This window comes from Scyliorhinus canicula, chromosome 19 (assembly GCF_902713615.1).
Source record: "Scyliorhinus canicula chromosome 19, sScyCan1.1, whole genome shotgun sequence".
In the NCBI taxonomy this organism is placed as follows: Eukaryota; Metazoa; Chordata; class Chondrichthyes; order Carcharhiniformes; family Scyliorhinidae; genus Scyliorhinus; species Scyliorhinus canicula.
In genome coordinates, this window is record NC_052164.1 from 82,367,385 (window position 1) to 82,386,689 (window position 19,305).

The 19,305-nt window shown below is 45.7% G+C and overlaps 1 protein-coding gene across 9 annotated transcripts in view; it reads right to left on the reverse strand.

The window, feature by feature from the left end:
• igsf9bb (immunoglobulin superfamily, member 9Bb) overlaps positions 1-3,532 on the reverse strand; it is an 827,780-nt gene extending 824,248 nt beyond the window's left edge. For all 9 annotated transcript variants that reach the window (XR_005458187.1, XR_005458188.1, XR_005458191.1 and 6 more), the window contains exon 1: positions 3,132-3,532. Coding sequence is in view for 3 of the 9 variants with exons in the window: in XM_038779227.1 (XP_038635155.1) it covers positions 3,132-3,195 (64 nt within the window). In the remaining 6 variants the exon portion in view is untranslated. The remainder of the gene's footprint in view (positions 1-3,131) is intronic.
• Positions 3,533-19,305: the final 15,773 nt, after the last annotated feature.

The following is a 19,305-nucleotide window of genomic DNA, read 5'->3' on the forward strand; positions in this document are numbered from 1 at the left end:
GAACAACAAACCAAGATCCAAAGAGAGACCTTCTGGATGTATGTGTACCAGACAATATAGTGTGTTGACCCAGTGAGGCATTAGGGAACCCACATATTGCAGCTTGCATGCATAAATTCACTTGGAGACATGGTCAGAACCTTCACTGGAGATACATGGTTAGGAACACTGAAAGTATTTCCTTAGCAGTCACTAAACTCAAAAATAAATAGTTATCCAGCATACTTCCTCAAATCTCAAATCTTCCTCAAACGTATCAGCCTATAAGCCTCAAATGAGAGAGCAGACATTGAAAAATGACCAACACCATTCTGAACTGGTTAGCAACAAGTGCATAGAGCAAACTGAGAATAAGAGACCAAGTTTGTGATCTGAGCTGGAATACAAAAGAATCCAGATATCTATTCTGTGGCACTATGGTTCTCCAAACTACTGTGTACCAGAAACCCCCCCCCCCCTCTCCATTACCCCGCACAGCATGTAAATCCAACTATGACTAAATATTCAGATATTCACTAAATATTCACTCCTTGCCCTCTTAAGTGTGAGTTATTGATTTTCACGTGTTGGTGCCATCTTTAACTTAATTCAAACCAATTTAACATAGAATCTCTACAGTGCAGGAGGCCATTCAGCCCATCAAGTCTGCATAGACCCTCTGAAAGAACACCCTACCTAGGCCCACTGCCCCGCCCTATCCCACCTAACCCCATAACCCCACCTCATCTGCACATCTTTGTACACGAAGGGACAAAATGTTAGCAAAGCCCATCCACCTAACCTGCACATCTTTGGACTGTGGGAGGAAACCGGAGCACCTGGAGGAAACCCACGCAGACACGGGGAGAACGTGCAAACTCCACACAGTCACCCAAGGTTGGAATCAAACCCGGGTCCCTGGCACAGTGAGGCAGCAGTGCTCACCACTGTGCTACCTCCACCCACATGATTGGAGCATGCAGTCCTTGTATCTTCTTTGCATTTAAGTAAACTCAAGTTCATTTGCCAAGAGGGAAATCGGGGCTGTTGACAAAGAAAAACAATTCAGTCAAACTTTTCACTTTGCCATTTTAGGTATTTGTTGGTTTCTGTGCAGAATCGCAGTTCAGATAGAACAATGATTCAAATATCGGGGGGGGGGGGGGGTCACCACTGAGGACATTTAAATGCTTGCTCATTTATTGTGCAGTTAGTCATCATAGAAGTGGGACGTTGTGTACTTGGTATTCACACCAGTTACTCACCACCTCTCACAAGTACATGACGATGCTGTGACATACTGGAGTGAGCGAGGCTGGCATCACTCCACCCGCACACAGGGAGAGAGGTGTCAGGGAGAATGAACAGGCCGGTGGAAGTTGGGGGAGACTGTCCTCTGGAGTGGAGGTCGAGGTTGTGGCGTTTAACAGCCCGGAGCACTCCTCATCCAGTGGCTGGCACAAAACAACAACCGATCACTAACCTGCCTTTTCCCACCCCCCCCCCCCCTCCCACCTTTTTTTCTCAGACTGGAGTCCGAATGTGCGACACATTCTTTCCAAAATGAGAACGCAGCCGGGTGAAATCGCCAATTGCAAGCGGAGGACCGCTGAATCCACCTTGCCAATTGCGACACATTAGGAGATGCGAATCGATGCACTCAGTGCAAGAGCCAGCGATCGGTTCATAAAGGAGACTGCGGAGACTTTACCCTTGGATACCACGTTGTTCACCTTTAAATCTCGGTGACCTTTGAAACCTCTGCTCGACTTCCATTGCTCAGTGTGATGGCGGCTTAGTGTACAGTGTGTTGGCTCCATCCTAGTATTCGGCAGTGGGGCAGCCCCGCAGTGGGGCAGCACCCCCCCCCCCCCCCCCCCCCCGGTATAAAGGAGCATTTCCATTCAAGGAGCATTCGGGGGAAGTGCTCCAGATGTGTGTGCAACGTAGAGAGTAGATTTAACACGCAGCGGTAACAAGAGCTTGCTAACTGAGTCAGAACATAACCTGAAAACCTCCCCTCCCAGCCCTCCCCTCGCAAAGCCCTGTCTTGCAGTCGGTCCCGGGACGCGGTCTGAAGACGGCAGGGCTTTTGGGGTTTATATCAGCTGGAAATGGCAGCTCTTAGGTTCTGCTAGAGGGATTCGTCAGTAAGGACTGCCAGCCATTTGGCACAAGGGTCACATTTACTTAAAACTCCCCCAATGCCAATGTTCTGCTCCATGATCTGGGATATAAGAGATATGCCAACACCAGGGATAGGTTAGGAACCCGCACCCTCAGGAAATAGACATATGGGCTCGAATTAAAATGTTAAAACCGAATTATTCAAAGTTTCAGTGACTGCCAGTGTGAACTGGTTCAATTTCGTTCTTCAGAAATGGACGTCAGCAACATTCATCTGAAATCAATCAGATTGTACTCAGGTCTGCCCTCAGGTCTGCCCTGAGACATCGCCAATTCCATCCCAACCCAAAGAAACTTGGGCTCCTGTCATCTCTCTCCCTCTCTCAGCGCAGAGTATTCACAACTCCAGCGACCAGGGGCACTGCAGCAATGTTGAGATCCGACTGTAGCCTGATGCTTTCCACTGGAAAGAAGTGAATTGCCCCCCCTCCCCACCCCTGGCAAAAAAACAAACCCCCGAAAAAGTTGCTGAGACTGGTGACATTCCCGAGCGGGAAAGCCACAAAGAAGCCTTGCCATCCGCCAAAGGGGATGCGAGGGGCTTGTGTCTCAGCCCAGCCAGGTGTCTGAACACCTGGGAATCAGAGAGAAAGCACCGAGGGGGTGCCAGGGGAGGGAGGGTATTTAACAGGACTGTCCAGCCAGGCAGCTTCCACAAAACCACCCATTATAATAAAAGTCTCTTTTTCTCCCTTCGAGAACTTTTGCAGTGGCGCCTGAAAAGGAATAAACCTGCATGGAGAGAAAAAGGGGGTGACCCATAATGAGCCTTACAAGCCAGCCTCCTTTACAATCGGGGTTAGCAGCCAAGTTCAATTCATGAGGATAATGTGGCAAATATTGAACACAAACTCTCACCACCCACCCCCCTGAATCAGTTCAAGCCGCCGCTGTCAGCACAGTTTTTTTTTGCAAGCATCAGTGAAATAAACTTGGGGAGAGAATGATATTGAACTTCAACTCACCTTGAGCTGCCGATCCTCTAGTGCTGATTACACCCGCTAGCAAAGTGGCCACATACCAAATCATAGTACTGTTAACCCGCTGTGAGACCTGGCTGGATCATATCTTGGAGCTCTCTTCACTTTCAGATGCTCCCCGGGAACGCAGCCCTTCCGACGGTGTCCTCCTCTTCAGCTCCTGCTCACCGCTGTTCATTCTCCCTCTGCTGAGTGAGTGAGTGAGTGGATGATTTTTTTTCCTTCTCCTTCTCCTCCTCTTCCCCTTTCTCTCCCCCTGCCTCTGACTCTCTCTGTCTCTCCTCCTCTCTCTGCCCCTCTTTCTCTCTCTCATTCGGTTACATCCTCCTCTTCCCCTCCCTTTCCTAGATTGCCACTTGCGTTCTTGTCTGAAAGCTCTCTGGGTTTCTCAGGCAGCGCGGATGGGGGAGTGGATTCCCCCTTCCTCCCCCCCCCACCGCTAACCTAACTTGCTAGTCGCCCCCCCCCTCCCTGCCGCTGATTGGCTGTGGCCAGCCGAGGCGCGATGCTGATTGGCCGGGGGCGCCGCCTATCGGTGGGGCTGGGGTATTTCCTTTGCCAGTTTCTCAAGGTGGGTTGAGGTGCGGAGGCTGGAGCGCCGCAGTATCATGCGCAATAGCAAGGAGCTGGGAGAGAGGAGACGAGGCATCTTCATCCAAGCTGCCGGGGCTCGGCTCTGCTCGGCTCCCTTCTCTCCAGACTCTCCCCTCCAAAACCCTGGCAGGGCCCGAAAGTTCACCCCGCATTTTCAGGAGCAGGCGACGTGAACCTGTCATTGCAAAGATCCCGGAGACCCTGTCATTGCAAAGATGCAAAATCAATCCACCGGGTCCACAAATCACCCAATAACGGTGCAGAGCAATAACGAAAACATGCAATCGATTGCATGGTAATTCTTGACGGGGCAGATGTGTGCCTTAAAGTCGGCAAGTGTTAATTTATCAAATTGATTTTTAACACCCCCCCCCCGCCCCCCTCTCTATATTACACACAACGAGGGAGAGCAATTCCTATGTCCATCCAATAAGTTGCAACGTATGTCCGGGAGGAATTTGTTCTGCAGGTAATTGCTGGAAACTAATCCTGCAATCTACAGTCTAACCTGAAATTTGCAGTGCTGAATCTCTGATTATGTGACGGATGAAATTCTGGGAACATTTTTTGTTTTAAATGGTCATATGGTTGATTGAAATGACGATTTTGGGTGGCAGTTGTTCCTTGCTGTTCAAAACTTCCAAATGTGACCTAATGCTTTCCCGATCCGAGTTTCAGCACGTTGATGTGCCCAGCATTTCTTTTCTAGTGCAAACATTGACATTAATTGTTTAATCTTAGCAGTGTGCGAATAAACTGCAATAACCTGCACCTTTAACACAGAAACAAAATCGTCTCAAGGCACTTCGGGGGTATAGTCAGACAAAAAGTCGTTGTCAGGGCAAAGCAGAAGGTATTAAAAAGGTTAAACACCATATTAGTCAGAATGTTGGACTTTAAGAAGAGAGGTAACTTATACAGTGCCTTTAATGAGATAAAACGTGCCAAGGTGTTTCTCTCTGATAAACTGAGGACCGTGTTAGAAAACTGAATAGAAAAGCCACAAGAACACAATAAATAGAAGGAGTAGACCACTCTGCCCATCGAGTCTGTTCCACCATTTCATATGACCAGGGCTAATCCTGAGTTCCCCAACTCCATCCCCTGCCCATTCTCCGTATCCCTTGATTCCCTGCAAGATCAAAAATATGTCTATCCCAACCTTATATTCCAGTAAATATAAGAAAGGGTCGATTTGCATTCAACAGCCATGGTTTACTAAAAGGGAAGTGCCTAGTGTAAGCAGACCGATGCGGCACCAACAATGAAGGAATGGTGGTACAATTGGATTTCCTTCACACCACTCTCAAACCTGTTGACCAGGGAGGTTAGAAGCAAGGATATTGGTTGCGGGAAGAGACCCAGAACAAACCTACTGCAGTTGGAGCAGGTGTCCATTATTCACACCCACCTAAGTTTCAGCAGCACCCACTATTCCCTCTCTACATACTTCTTCCTCTCCACCTTGCCCCACTGCCACTCATTCCAATCCTTCAGTAATGTTGCACCACCTCAATTATCAGCACACTTCAAGTGCATGGCATTTAACGATTGCAATGCATTTGTTTGAGATTCACCCTCATTCAATATATAGAATCAAGCAAATGTGTGTTACAACCTTGCCTTGCCTCCTCCAAGAGGAAGAGAATGCAAAATACAAGGCAGAGGGAGGGGACAGGAGGTGGACCCCATAGATCAAGGAGCTCACAAATGGCGAAGAGAAGAATTTGAACGTAAGCATCAAAGAGCATTGGAGATGGAGACTTGGACTCCATCCATTGCCACAGAGTGTCAGAATTAATCTCAGTAACCCACATCTTAACCAAATCACTTCAACACTGAGCAAAAATGATGCAGACATTGCAGTCAGGAGGAGCAGGGTGTAATATGAAATGGGATAGATGCAGTGAGTGAGAATAGGTTTCGCATTTTCCCTCCTGTTCTGTCTGCTTCCAGGAAATCTGTTGTCATGGTATGTCCCACTCACAGTATCTTTGAAAGTAGACAAATCACCAGGCCTGGATGAAGTGTATTCCAGGCTCCTTAAAGAAGCAAGGAAGGGAATAGTGGAGACTCTGGCAATCGTTTTCTAATCCTCTCTGGCAAGGGGTTAGATTAAGCATTGAGGATGGACTTCCCGCAGCCCAAACATTTGGGGGGGGTGCATGCCTGCCTCCAACTGGTGGCTCACGTGTTTTTTTGGTGATAGCCCTCTAACTAGTCTAAGACAGGACTTCTGTCTGTCTCCAGGAGAATATCCCACCACATAGAGCTCCTGACCAATCAGACGACAGCAGCTCAGCGCCACACCAGGAATGTTGGTCACTGTCGATATTGCAGGAGGCGTGGGAGAAAGAGGAACCACGGATGACACCAGACCCAGGTTAGCCTGGGATCTTGCCAGGGCTGGGTTGGTAGGTATCAGTGAGGGAGATGGGCAGGGGGAGGGACCTGGGAGGAGTGTGGTGGGTATGGACAGTGGACAGTGAAAACTGTGGGGGTAGGGGGAGGGGTGGGGGCGCGGGCTCTGATTGGCACAGGGAGCCCAGGAAGAAGACACTCTCCCCTTTCAATACTTCACTGCCTGAGGGATTAAAGCTGTTGATCTACACATTAAGTGTAGGCCTCCCCCAACACCCATTTAATCACAATGACCATGGGATAAGGCCCTCAACTGGGCATTAATTGTTCATTTAAGGGCCTCAATTGTGCCAAGGGCAGGTCAGCCACCCGACGCCTCCTCCACCACCTGTAAAATCATGGTAGGGATCCAGGTGCTTGGGCTAGCAGGAGGCACTGTTGATGATATGATGCCCTCATTAAGGGTCTATCTGCCTTTTTTCCCACTCATCGGTGGCCCATAAAATTCATGGTGTTAGAGTATTGAAGAACTGTTAACATTATATAATTGTTAATAAAGGGAGACAGGGGCAGACTGAGTAATTACAGGTTAGCTGGCCTAACCTCGATGGTGGATAAATTGGAAAAAGTTCATCATTAATGGGCATTAGAGAGGCATGGATAGGGACAATCAGCATGGATTGATTAAGGTAAGATTGTGACTGACTTATTTCATTGAATTTGTTGAGGAGGTAACAAGGAGTGTCAACGAGGGTGACATGATTAATATCGTCTCCCTGGATTTTAGCAAGGTTTTTGACAAGGTCCAGCATCATAGATGGATGAGAAAAGCAAAAGTCCTTGGGAAAAGCTGAGCCAAAATTTGTACAATAGTGGGAAGCAAAGTGTAAGGATTGGCGTGTGTATTAGTGGCTGAAAGACTGTTCCATTGGGGTTCACAGGGCTTAATACTAAGTACCTTGCTTTTCACAGTATATCCCAATGATTTAGACTTTAAATCAGACGGTATGATGAAGAATTTTACAAATGATAAAAAAATTGGCTGTGTGGTTGATAGTGAGGAAGAAATCAGACCCCAGAGCAGTTATGGGACATGCGGCCTGGGAGCCATATGTTGCTCACATGCAGGGTTGCCACATTCTAGTTTCTGTCTGTGTCGTTTCTTTCCTACGAAAGAAACGCAGGAAGTCTTATGCACGTAAAGCAAGGGAGGGTGATGTGTTACTGATTGCGCCCAACAATGACTGTGAGAGCCGTATGCGCCCTCTGCGTCCAAAGTGTAAATATTTATTTTGTTTATACAATTTGAAGTTGATTGATTATATAAATGATCCAGCATTTTCTATAACCCGTTTTGAAATATTTGTCATGTATTAAATTTATTTATCGGGTCATGGTTTGAGAACAAGCCAATTTCAAACTTGTTGTCCATTGCGATGAAGGAGAGCCACTCATGCAGCCTGATCACTAGCATTGGTTGCTCATCACTGCTCCAGAGAGTTAACAGTGGACTGATCAGGTAGCCATTTGGCTGGCCCTCTAACAAATTTTGGATTAATTGGTGCGTTTCCTCAAAGGTGTCATGAGCCAGTTTGAAAGGGGGTTAACTTTGTCGTCAGACAGCCATCACTCAGGTTGGTATGAACAACTTGGGGATGTTGGACTGCCACAGTATGAAAGTATTGTGAAGGCTCCCCGGCTATCTGACACAGGTCCGCAAGAACCTTTTCTTGCACAACAGCAAAACATGAACGGAATTAAATCCCTTGCAGTTCCATAGAATCCATAGAATCCCTACAGTGCGGAAGCAGGCCATTCGGCCCAATGAGTCTGCACCGAACCTCTGAAAGAGCACCCCGCCTAGGCCCACTCCCCCACCCTATCTCCATAACCCCACCTAACCCGCATATCTTTGGACAGTCAGGGGCAACTTAGAATAGCCAATCCACCCAACCTGCATATGTTTGGACTGTGGGAGGAAACTGAAGGAAAACCACGCGGACACAGGGAAAATGTGCAAAATCCACACAGATAAAGAACAAAGAAAAGTACAGCACAGGAACAGGCTCTTCGGCCCTCCAAGCTTGAGCCGACGATGCTGCCCATCTAATTTAAAACCTTTTACACTTCCAGGGTCTGTATCCCTCAATTCCCATGCTATTCTTGTATTTGTCAAGACACCCCATGAACGTCACTATCGTACCTGCTTGCACCACCTCCTTCAACAGCGAGTTCCAGGCACCCACTACCCTCTGTGTAAAAAACGTCCCTCGCACATCACCTCTAAACTTTGCCCCTCACACCTTAAACTTATACCCCCCCCAGTAATTGACCCAGGGTCGAAATCGAACCAGATCCCTGGTGCTATTAAGGCATTAGAGCTAACCACTGTGCCGCCATGCTGCCCTTGTTGAGTGTTCTTCGTTGATTTGCTGGTGCTCAGATTGCCATGTGTGCCCAATCGATGGCACCATGTGCCTGTGGGAGCCAGCCATAGATGTGAACCTGGCTGCCTGCTCATTCTGGCTACTGCCATCACATGAGAAATGTACACACCACCCAGCCCAGGTAAACAATCCATCAGTCAGCTACAGTGTACCTTATGGTGGGGTCACAAATATTGCTTTAAACTATCCTTTTGACAAAATTCATATATCTGCCTTGGTGAAACCATAATCGTGTTGCATAGCCTTCCAGTGGCTCCAGTATTCGGTGACAACTTAAAGGCCGTTAAACTTGAAGTTATACTCCAGTATCTGGAATTCATTCATGGCCTACAGCCATTACTGACTGGCAGACCAATAATATTCACTATATAACCCAGACACAATAAAAAATGGACACATGCCTGCACAGCAGGCAATGGAAGGTGATAGAGCTACAACAAAGCAACTCAAACACCCAGTGGGCATAAATGCAACAGGCAGTCACAGAAGTATACATAATTACTTGTGCCACTTGCCAAAACCAATCCCTGAGTCAAGTGCAAGCCCATACACGAGACTCCTTCACCATCTTTCTGTATTGTGGACATTGAGATGCGTGGACTGCATGCAACAAGAAAAATATATGGATGAGTAACGATATATTGTAACTGTGCAATTGTGTGGAAAACAATTAAATCAAATCTGATCTATTGAAAGGAAAAGACTCTTCATGGCTCAGTAGGGAATATGAAAACCTGGTTAAGTGCCACCATGTGCCCTTATATTCATCATGGCAATATTGTACCTGCATTGTGTGTAGCAGTGAAGGGGAGTGTCATGCTCTGCTGGCCCCTTGTCCTCCCTGGTTGGGGCTGAATTAGTGCTATTCTGGAACTCTCCACATATATGCTCTGTAATGCAGGTAGACACAGGTTGACATTAATGCTGCCTCCTGCATTCAAATGCTACTTTCCTGCAGACTAAAAAGAGCCGGCGATCCCATAAAATTGCATCATTTGTACTGAGGCAGCGTAAGTTTTAAAGTAAAGTGAAGCAAATGAATGGATGTTAGAGTACTAGACTGTAAACTGCAGTTGCCCACAGGCGGGGGAAAAATGATGCCAGATCACAGTTTGGACGCAGGTCTATTTATACCGCCATAGTCAAGTCACCGCAGTGACATCAGGAGCACCAGTCTATATAGGAACAGCAATAGGCCTTCAGTCCATTGGACCTGTTCTGCCATTCATTTTGATCATGTCTGCTCTGTATCACAACTCCAATTACTTGCCACAGGTCCATATCCCTTGACAGCTTTACCCAACATAACTCTGGCAATTGAATCATTGAAAGTTCTGATTATCCAAACAGCCTTTTTGAGTTCCAGATTTCAAAAATTGCATTTTAATTGCATTTTTGGGAGCTGCCTGGCATAACTCTTGGTGCAATATTGGTTCCAGGCATGCTGTATTAACATTGCTTTTAGGAACAGAAATATCTAGGGCGCGATTCTCCGCAAAGGCGGGGAGTCGTGAAGGCTGCCATGAAAACGGCCGTGTTTCACGGCAGCCTCCGCGCCCCCTCCCGGGACCCGATTCTGCTCCCCGGTCGGGGCTAGCATCGCGGCCCCGTGAACTACGGCATCGCGGGCTTAACGAATTTCGCTAAGCCCGCGCGCCAAAGTTAGCGACGGCTGACGCATATGATGACGTCATCCGCGCATATGCGTCAGAGCCGCGCATGCGCCGTCCGTAATGCCCCTCAGCCGCCCCGCGGACTCATCCAACGGGGCGGTGGAGTAACAAAGAGTGCGCGGGGTAAGTACCCGCTGGTGCGGCCATGCCAATCGGTGGCATGGTTGTGCAGAACGACACTTTGGCGCCGTTTTCATGAACTTGTATAGCAGGTGTATTAAAATTCGTGAAAACGGCCGTAAAGGCCTTGGAAATCGGCCCATCAGCCAGGGGAGAATCGCTGCTCGCCGTAAAAAAACGGCGAGCAGCGATTCGTGTCGGGGGGGGCGGGCATGGGGGGGGGGGGGGGGGGGGAGAATAGCGGGAGGGCGTCGGACCAGCGTCGCTGTAAAAATTTGGCCGCCCGCTATTCTCAGCCCCATCATGAGTGCGGAGAATTGCGCCCCCAATCACTCAAACCAGGGCGAATTGTGAGAAATGTCACCAGTATCTCTTGTATAAAGTATTTGTTTTCCTGAACGTGCCCAGATTATTATTTTAATTAAACAGTTAGTGTGAGTATTTGCTTCTGTGAAAGTTGTTCACTGCCTGCTAAAACCCATGAATGGACTTTTGACACTGCAATGTTCAAAAGGTTCATTGTAGCATCACAATAAATTTGTGTTATAGTCAGGACGACACTGAAATCATTGTCCTGATATACAATACTGGGCATGGCATTATTTCTCATATAACTGGCTTAATAATTTAGAGAATTCAAGTTCAAATCCCACCATTGGAAACATAATGATTCAAAAAACTACCGAGATATCTGCTAAGGATTACTCAGTGGTATTTCTAAACCTTATCGCTGGCTTGACAATGGAGGAATTTTGCTATTTATGCAGCCAATTTCCAGTCTCTTCCATCAATATTCCTGGGCATGCCCTCTCCCACTGGCGGGTGGTGACACATTGGTAACAGGTGAGATGGAGTAGCCCTGGAAGTGAAAATTGACTCCCGGCTTCATGAAGTCTCATGATATCAGGTCAAGCAGGGGCAATGACACATCCTGCCAATTGCCACCCACCACCCTCCCTCAGCTGATGAATTAGTCCTCCTCCTGCATGTTGAACACCACCTAGATAAAGCACTGAGGGCAGCAATGCAACAGAATGTACTCTGGGGGACTTCAGTGTCCATCACCATAAGTGGCTCAATAGCATCCTTCCTGACCAAGCTAAAAGTTTTGAAGCATGTATCTGCCAGACTGGACCTACGTCAGGTGGTGAGACAACCAATAAGAGGGAAACACCCACTTGCAGCAACTCGCCAAAGGCTTCTTCAGCAGTACCTTCCAACCGTGAACTCTACCACCTGAAAGAAGGGCCTGGCGACCTCAATAACAAGAAGAGCAATTTTTCTTTTAACTTAGCCTCAAATGCAACATCTTAAGAGCTGCAAAGCTGTTACAAAAATAACACTGAAAAACTGGACAGAGACACAGTTCAACAACATTTTCAGGGCTTTTACAGAATGTTAATTGAATCATACTTTCTCACAAGTGAAAGTGAACGTTGCCACAGACCCCGAAGACCATCGGCTGCTCTCCGCCTTTGAGAGAGAACTGACTGGTGGAAATTTAACCTGAGGGTTACACACCTCAGGTGAGGGGCAAGGTTGAGAAGGTGGAGCCCTCATGGATAACCTTAGCCAGTATGGGAATTAAATCCGTGTTGGCAGTGCTCCGCATCATGAAGCAGACATCCAACCAACTAAGCTAACCAGCCACCACAAGTGAAATGTAAAGAAAGCCATGCAACTACTATCAAAATGGGTTTGAATGATCAAACCCAACAGCAGCATCAGTTCTTAATGTATGCAGCTCCAGAGCCACAGGTTGCCAATCCCTACCTGAAGAACTAAAGGTTCTCCCCTGACTTGGAAACATATTGCCATCCCTTCATTGCCTCTGGGCTAAAAACCTGGGATTCCTTTTCCAAAAGCACTGCGGGTGTCCCCACACCACTAGGTTTACCACTGGCCTCTCAAGGCAATTAGGATTGTGTAACAAATGCTGGCCCTGCCAAATCAAAAATAAGATAAAAGCAAATTACTGCAGATGCTGCAATCTGAAACAAAAAGAGAAAAATGCTGGGCAATCTCAGCAGGTCTGACAGCATCTGTGGAGAGAGAATGGAGCCAATGTTTCAAGTCTGAATGACTCTTTATCAAAGGATCAATTTGAGATTAAGGAACATCACATTTTTGGGAGTCTCTAAGCCTTCCCATTTAATAATCTATATCTAATTTCTCTCTCCTTCGTTAAAATCGACTATGTCCCTAAGGAGAGAGTGTGCACTCTGAAGGAAATGGTAAGAATGTAACCTCTTAACTATAGAGATGGGTTTCTATGCCTATCGTATAACCGGCTGACTAGAAGCAAACATATTTTGTCGCCCACTGAAATCCATCACTTGTGCCAGTCATTCTTATGTGAAGAACTTACTGACATCAATGTGAAATATTTCTTTTTCTAATTTGGAAATGTGTCTCTTTAGCTATGTTCTGCTCAATGCCACGTTTTCTTCACCATTTGCTACTTACATAGCTTTACAAGGTCATCCCTCAGATGTTTCATTCAAGGTCAAAGTGTTTATCAAGCATTTCTTGTGGCTATTTTCTAAATTGACTTGAGTTGAAATGTCTCCCTTATGCCGCAGTGACAAGACCCGATGCTATATTTAAAGGTGTGGCCTGAGTAGAGCTCTGTACAGTTTAACAATGACTTCTGTTATGGACCAGGCTTTAGAGAACCCTAAGTGTATCATGGAGTTCTTCTGACCCACAACTTTGAATAGATTTTGGTTATGGGGAGCACAAGGGCCTACTTTACAGGTGTGATGCAACAGAGATCTAAAGTACTGTTAAAACGAAACCATGTTTATTTATGAATCCAGTTAACACTTTATAAACCCACAGTAAACATCTTAACAACTACCAACACCAATAATCCCCACAGATACAATATATAAGTAACCCTTAATAACTTTCCTAACAACATCCATATATTAAACTCTTTTCAAAAGAAGACAGCAGGTTTAAATTCTCTACAGAAACAGGTATCACTTTTAAATCCTCAAATGAACTGAAGACAGTCTGTAGCTAGTAGAGAGAGATCATATTACAGCTGCTTGCTTTGCCTGCAGCTATCCAGCTCTGAAAATGAAACTAAAAAACACTGAAGCTGCCTGCCGAAAAACAAAAGTCAAAGACAGCCAGCACAGCTCCACTGACACTCTGACATCTCTGACATCACTGCAGCTATTTGATAAACATCCATTTCTTAAAGGTACATCCACTACAGCTATTTGATAAACACACATTTCTTAAAGGTACATCCACTACAGCTATTTGATAAACACCAATTTCTTAAAGGTACATCCACTACAGCTATTTGATAAACATCGATTTCCTAAAGGTACTCTTACAAGGCACTTCCCCAACTTAAATTCTACTATATTGGCAAGGTAGGTCAGCATTCTTTTTGCTTTGTTGACTGCTGCCCCACCATGGTTTAACATCTCCTCGGACTTAATCCATACTATTTCAACACCAGATACTCATATCCACTATTTTTCTTCCTTGTGTTGTACTTTGAATTTGTTTGTATTGAATTTAATCTACTGTACACGTGTGTGTATGAATGTATGTGTGTGCATGTGCGTGTCTGTGTACGTATGCATGTGTATACATGTGTGTATGTTTGCATGTGTATGTGCATGTATGTGCAATGTGTATGTGTGTATGTGTGTGCGTTCAATGTCAAAAGACATAAAATGTCTTAGAACACCAGGTTAAAATCTAACAGATTTGTTTCGAATCACTAGCTTTCGGGGCGCAGCTCACTCATCAGATGATTCACCTGAGGAAGGAGCTGTGCTCCGAAAGCTAGTGATTCAAAACTGTTGGAGTTTAACCTGGTGCTGTAAGACTTCTTACTATGCCCACTCCAGTCCAACGCCAGCATCTCCACATCAAAAGACATAAAGTGGTGGAATTTGACCAATTTCCAGGTAACATGATTGTGTCACAACACACGGGTTATAACTTTTGAACAAACATCCTTTTTAGAAGGCCATGAAGGAGTGCAGGAGTCAAAGAAACGTAGTTTATTTACAATAACAATTATATGCATCACATGGTAGATCCCTACTGGGTCTGCCTTGCCGATGCCAGATTGGCCGGCTTTAAACACCAGACAACTATACATTGTTTAAGGGCAGCATCTGGCAGAGTGGTTAGCACTGGGACTGCTGCACTGAGGACCCGGGTTCGAGTCCTGTCCCTGGGTCACTGTCCGTGTGGAGTTTGCACATTCTCCCTGTGTCTGCGTGGCTTTCACCCCCACAACCCAAAGATGTGCAGGTTAGGTGGTTTGGCCACACTAAATTGCCCCTTAATTGGAAAAAGAAATAATTGGGTACTCTCAATTAAAATAAAACCTATACATTGTTTAGAGGTCCCCCACTCCCTTAACAAACTCGTATTCTGTTTGATTCTGGGGGAGTTAATTGTTCCCACCGCATTAGATCCCTGCAGGTTATAACACTCCTCAATCAGAAATGTGAATCCTCTCCCATAGTTATGTTTGCTTGATTAACCCTGTGCCCACTACAAAGCACATCCTGCACTCCAGATCCCACTACCTTGCGGAACAGCCTACCCTGTATTCCCAAATATCTGCAGTCAGAGATTTGGCCTCCTCAGCCACATGAAGACCCATGGCAGAAAATCTCAATGCTGAATGGATTTTATCCTCGAATCAAGGGGCAGCGATGATGGGTACATGTGCAGACAGTGAAATTAGCAGATCCAAATGTAGCAATAAAAAGCTACGAATGGTTGGCATGGTGTGATGCATGGCAGAACCATGACCTGAAGGATTACAGTAAAATAAAATTGTGACATTGTATGAAGCTGACTATACAGGTAAAGTTTAATCTTTTAGTCTGAATGTGATTGTAAGCCACTGCTTGATATCTCCTCGTAGCAACAAATAGTTCCTCTAACCACACGCAAGAAAAAGTATTCTTTTGCATCCATTCCAGTTTCCGTGCAACGTACACATTCAGTTTAACAATATGCTCTGTTAAAAGGCTTACCCCATTCAGAATTTTTCTCCTCATTTGGCTCAGTTCTGGGACAGACAATCTCACCACAAAGAGAGGCGCATGGTTAATTTTGTCATGTGGGCTTTCTCCTTTCCCAGCTTCAAGCATCAATATAGAATCAGGTTTTGCTACAGACCACGGCCACAGCAAGGTCATTTTCCAATCTGATACAATTTCCAAAATAAAATGACGAAAAGCTTTACTGCGGAAAATAGGGAAATAATAAATCTCATGCGTGAAAATCCCTCGGTCCCTCAGAGATTTAAGAGCACTTTGTTCATTTTCTATTTTTTTCTTCTGTGCATTCACCTAATCATTTTAAACAATAGCAGTGGTATCCCGTGAAGATAAGGCAATTGGGTCATCTGTTAATTTTCAATTCATTGAAGGAAGTACATGAACAAACTGAGGTCAGAATAATTAAGTGATTTTAGATCTAGAAATAGAATAAGCAATGTTGCAAATAATAGTTTTTTTTTTAATTGAACATGCTGGTGAAATCTAAAAGCTAATTTCTCCACCTTAAACAATAGAGCGGCCTGTAGCTCCTTTTGGCAGATGTGTGTGCAGATGTGAGGGCTGGAGACAGGTGACCTCTTGCCTTTTAGTGAGCTTTGAAGGATTTACTCCTGACTGTGCATGTATAACCGTGTCAGATATAGTTTCAGATAACTAGCCTGCGAAGTAAAGAATTGGCTTGTAAATGTACTTTGGTGGAAAACATCCTTCTATTGATTTTGGCAGCTCTCACACCTTTCCAAAATTGCGAAAAATATGGAGTGAATTTAAAATAAATATAGGGCAGCATTGTAATATTGGTGGTGTTAATTGTTTTAAAATCACAATAGTTTTCATAAATGTGCGCTCCAGAACTACCCATGACCCTAGCCAAGCTGTTTCAGTGCAGGTACATTACTGGCATCTGGCAGGCAGCATGGTTGTGCAGTGGGTTAGACCTGCTGCCTCACGGCGCCAAGGTCACAGGTTCAATCCCGGCTCTGGGTCACTGTCCATGTGGAGTTTGCACATTCTCCCCGTGTTTGTGTGGGTTTCACTCCCACAACCCAAAGATGTCGTCTTTGTCGACAGGAATAGTGCCGGAAGACTGGAGGATAGCAAATGTTGTCCCCTTGTTCAAGAAGGGGATTAGAGACAACCCTGGTAATTATAGACCTGTGAGCCTTACTTCGGTTGTGGGTAAAATGTTGGAAAAGGTTATAAGAGATAGGGTTTATAATCATCTTGAAAAGAACAAATTGATTAGCGATACTCAACACGGTTTTGTGAAGGGTAGGTCATGCCTCACAAACCTTATTGAGTTTTTTGAGAAGGTGACCAAACAGGTGGATGAGGGTAAAGCGGTTGATGTGGTGTATATGGATTTCAGTAAGGCATTTGATAAGGTTCCCCACGGTAGGCTATTGCAGAAAATAAGGAAGTATGGGGTTGAAGGTGATTTAGCGGTTTGGATCAGTAATTGGCTAGTTGAAAGAAGACAGAGGGTGGTGGTTGATGGCAAATGTTCATCCTGGAGTCCAGTTACTAGTGGTGTACCGCAAGGATCTGTTTTGGGGCCACTGCTGTTTGTCATTTTTATAAATGACCTGGAAGAGGGTGTAGAAGGATGTGTTAGTAAATTTGCAGATGACACGAAGGTTGGTGGAGTTGTGGATAGTGCTGAAGGATGTTATAGGATACAGAGGGACATAGATAAGCTGCAGAGCTGGGCTGAGAGGTGGCAGATGGAGTTTAATGCGGAAAAGTGTGAGGTGGGCTAATGGCAAGTTTCTTGGTAGTGTAGATGGACAGAGAGATTTCGGCATCCAGGTACATAAATCCCTGAAAGTTGCCACCCAGGTTAATAAGGCTGTTAAGAAGGCATATGGTGTGCTAGGCTTTATCAGTAGGGGGATTGAGTTTCGGAGCCACAAGGTCATGCTGCAGTTGTACATAACTCTGGTGCGGCCGCTCCTGGAGTACTGCTTGCAGTTCTGGTCACCACATTATAGGAAGGATGTGGAAGCTTTGGAAAGGGTTCAGAGGAGATTTACTAGGATGTTGCCTGGTATGGAGGGAAGGTCTTACGAGGAAAGGCTCAGGGACTTGAGGTTGTTTTCGTTAGAGAGGAGACGGCTGAGAGGTGACTTAATAGAGACATATAAGATAGTGAGAGGGTTAGATAGGGTGGACAGTGAGAGTCTCTTTCCTTGGATGGTGATGATCAACACGAGGGGACATACCTTTAAATTGAGGGGTGGTAGATATAGGACAGATGTCAGAGGCAGTTTCTTTACTCAGAGAGTAGTAGGGGTGTGGAACGCCCTGCCTGCAACAGTAGTAGACTCGCCAACTTTAAGGGCATTTAAGTGGTCACTGGATAGACATATGGATGAAAATGGAATAGTGTAGGTCAGATAGGCTTCAGATGGTTTCACAGGTCGGCGCAACATCGAGGGCCGAAGGGCCCGTACTGCACTATAATGTTCTATGTTCTATGTGCAGGGTAGGTGGATTGGCCACGTTAAATTGCCCCTTAATTGGAAAAAACATTACTGGCGTAGTGATCCACTGTGTAATTGCGTGTGTGCCTGTATTAGGGGATGTACAGCAGTACCTGTACTACAGGTTCGCCGATAGCCCCTGCCGGCTAGCTCCGCCCACAAGGAGCCGTATAAATATGTATGAGTTTTCCTGAGCAGCCATTCTACCAGCTGCAGTTGGAGGATAAACATCTAACTGTAATAAAGCCTCTCTTGTACCCATTCGTGTCTTTAGTACAAATGATAGCGCATCAACTGGCATCTACCCAACAATGTGGAAAATTGCCCATTTATGGGCAGTCCATGAAAAATAGAATAAATTAAACCCATCCAATTACTGCCCCATCAGTCTACTCTGATGGCCAGCAAAATCATGGAAGGTCTCATCAACAGTGCTGTCCAGTGGCACTTACACAGCAACAAGCTGCTCATCGATGCTCAGTTGGCTTTGGCCAGGGTCGCGCAGCTGCTGGCTTCATTACAGCCTTGGTACAAACATGGACAAAGAGAGCTCAACTCAAAAGATGATGTGAGAGTGACTGCCCTTAACACCAAGGCAGCATTTGACTGAATGTGGCATCAAGGAGCTCAACAAAATTGAAGGCACTGGAAATCACTGGGAAAATTATCCACTGTTTGAAATCATACCTAACACAAAGGAAGATGATTGTGTTTGTTGGAGGTCAATCATCGGAGTGCCAAGACATTATTGCAGGTGTTCTACAGGGTCATGTCCTAGGCCCAATGATCTTCAGCTGTTTCGTCAATGGCCATCCTTCATCCTTCCATCATAACACCAGAAGTGGGGATATTTGCTGACGATTGCACAATATTCATCACCATTTGTGACTCATCAGATACTGAGGCAATCCGTGCTTGAATGCAGCAAGACCTGGACAATATTCATGCTTGGGCTGAGAATTGGCAAGTAACACCTGTGCCACAAAAATGCCAGGGGATGACCATCTCCAAAGGAAATTCCAATCATCTCACTTTGACATTCACTGGCATTATCTTCACTGAATCTCTACCATCAACATCCTGGGGGTTAGCGCTGACCAGATAATATACCAGCGCTATAAATACTGGAGCTACAAGAGTAGGTCAGATTCTGGGAATTCTGCAGAAGGGAAACTCCCCTCCTGAATCCCCAAATTCTGTCCCACATCTCTAAGGTACAAGTTGGGTTCATGATGGATTACCCTCCAGTTGCCTGCATAGGAATGGCTCCAACAAAATTCAATAAGCTCGACACAATTCAAGATAAAGCAGCTGCCTAAAACAGCGCCCCTCCACCACCTTAAACATTTACTTCCCCCACCACCGAAACACTTGTGGCATCAGTACGTACCATGTACAAAACACACTGCAGGACTCACCAAAGCTCCTTC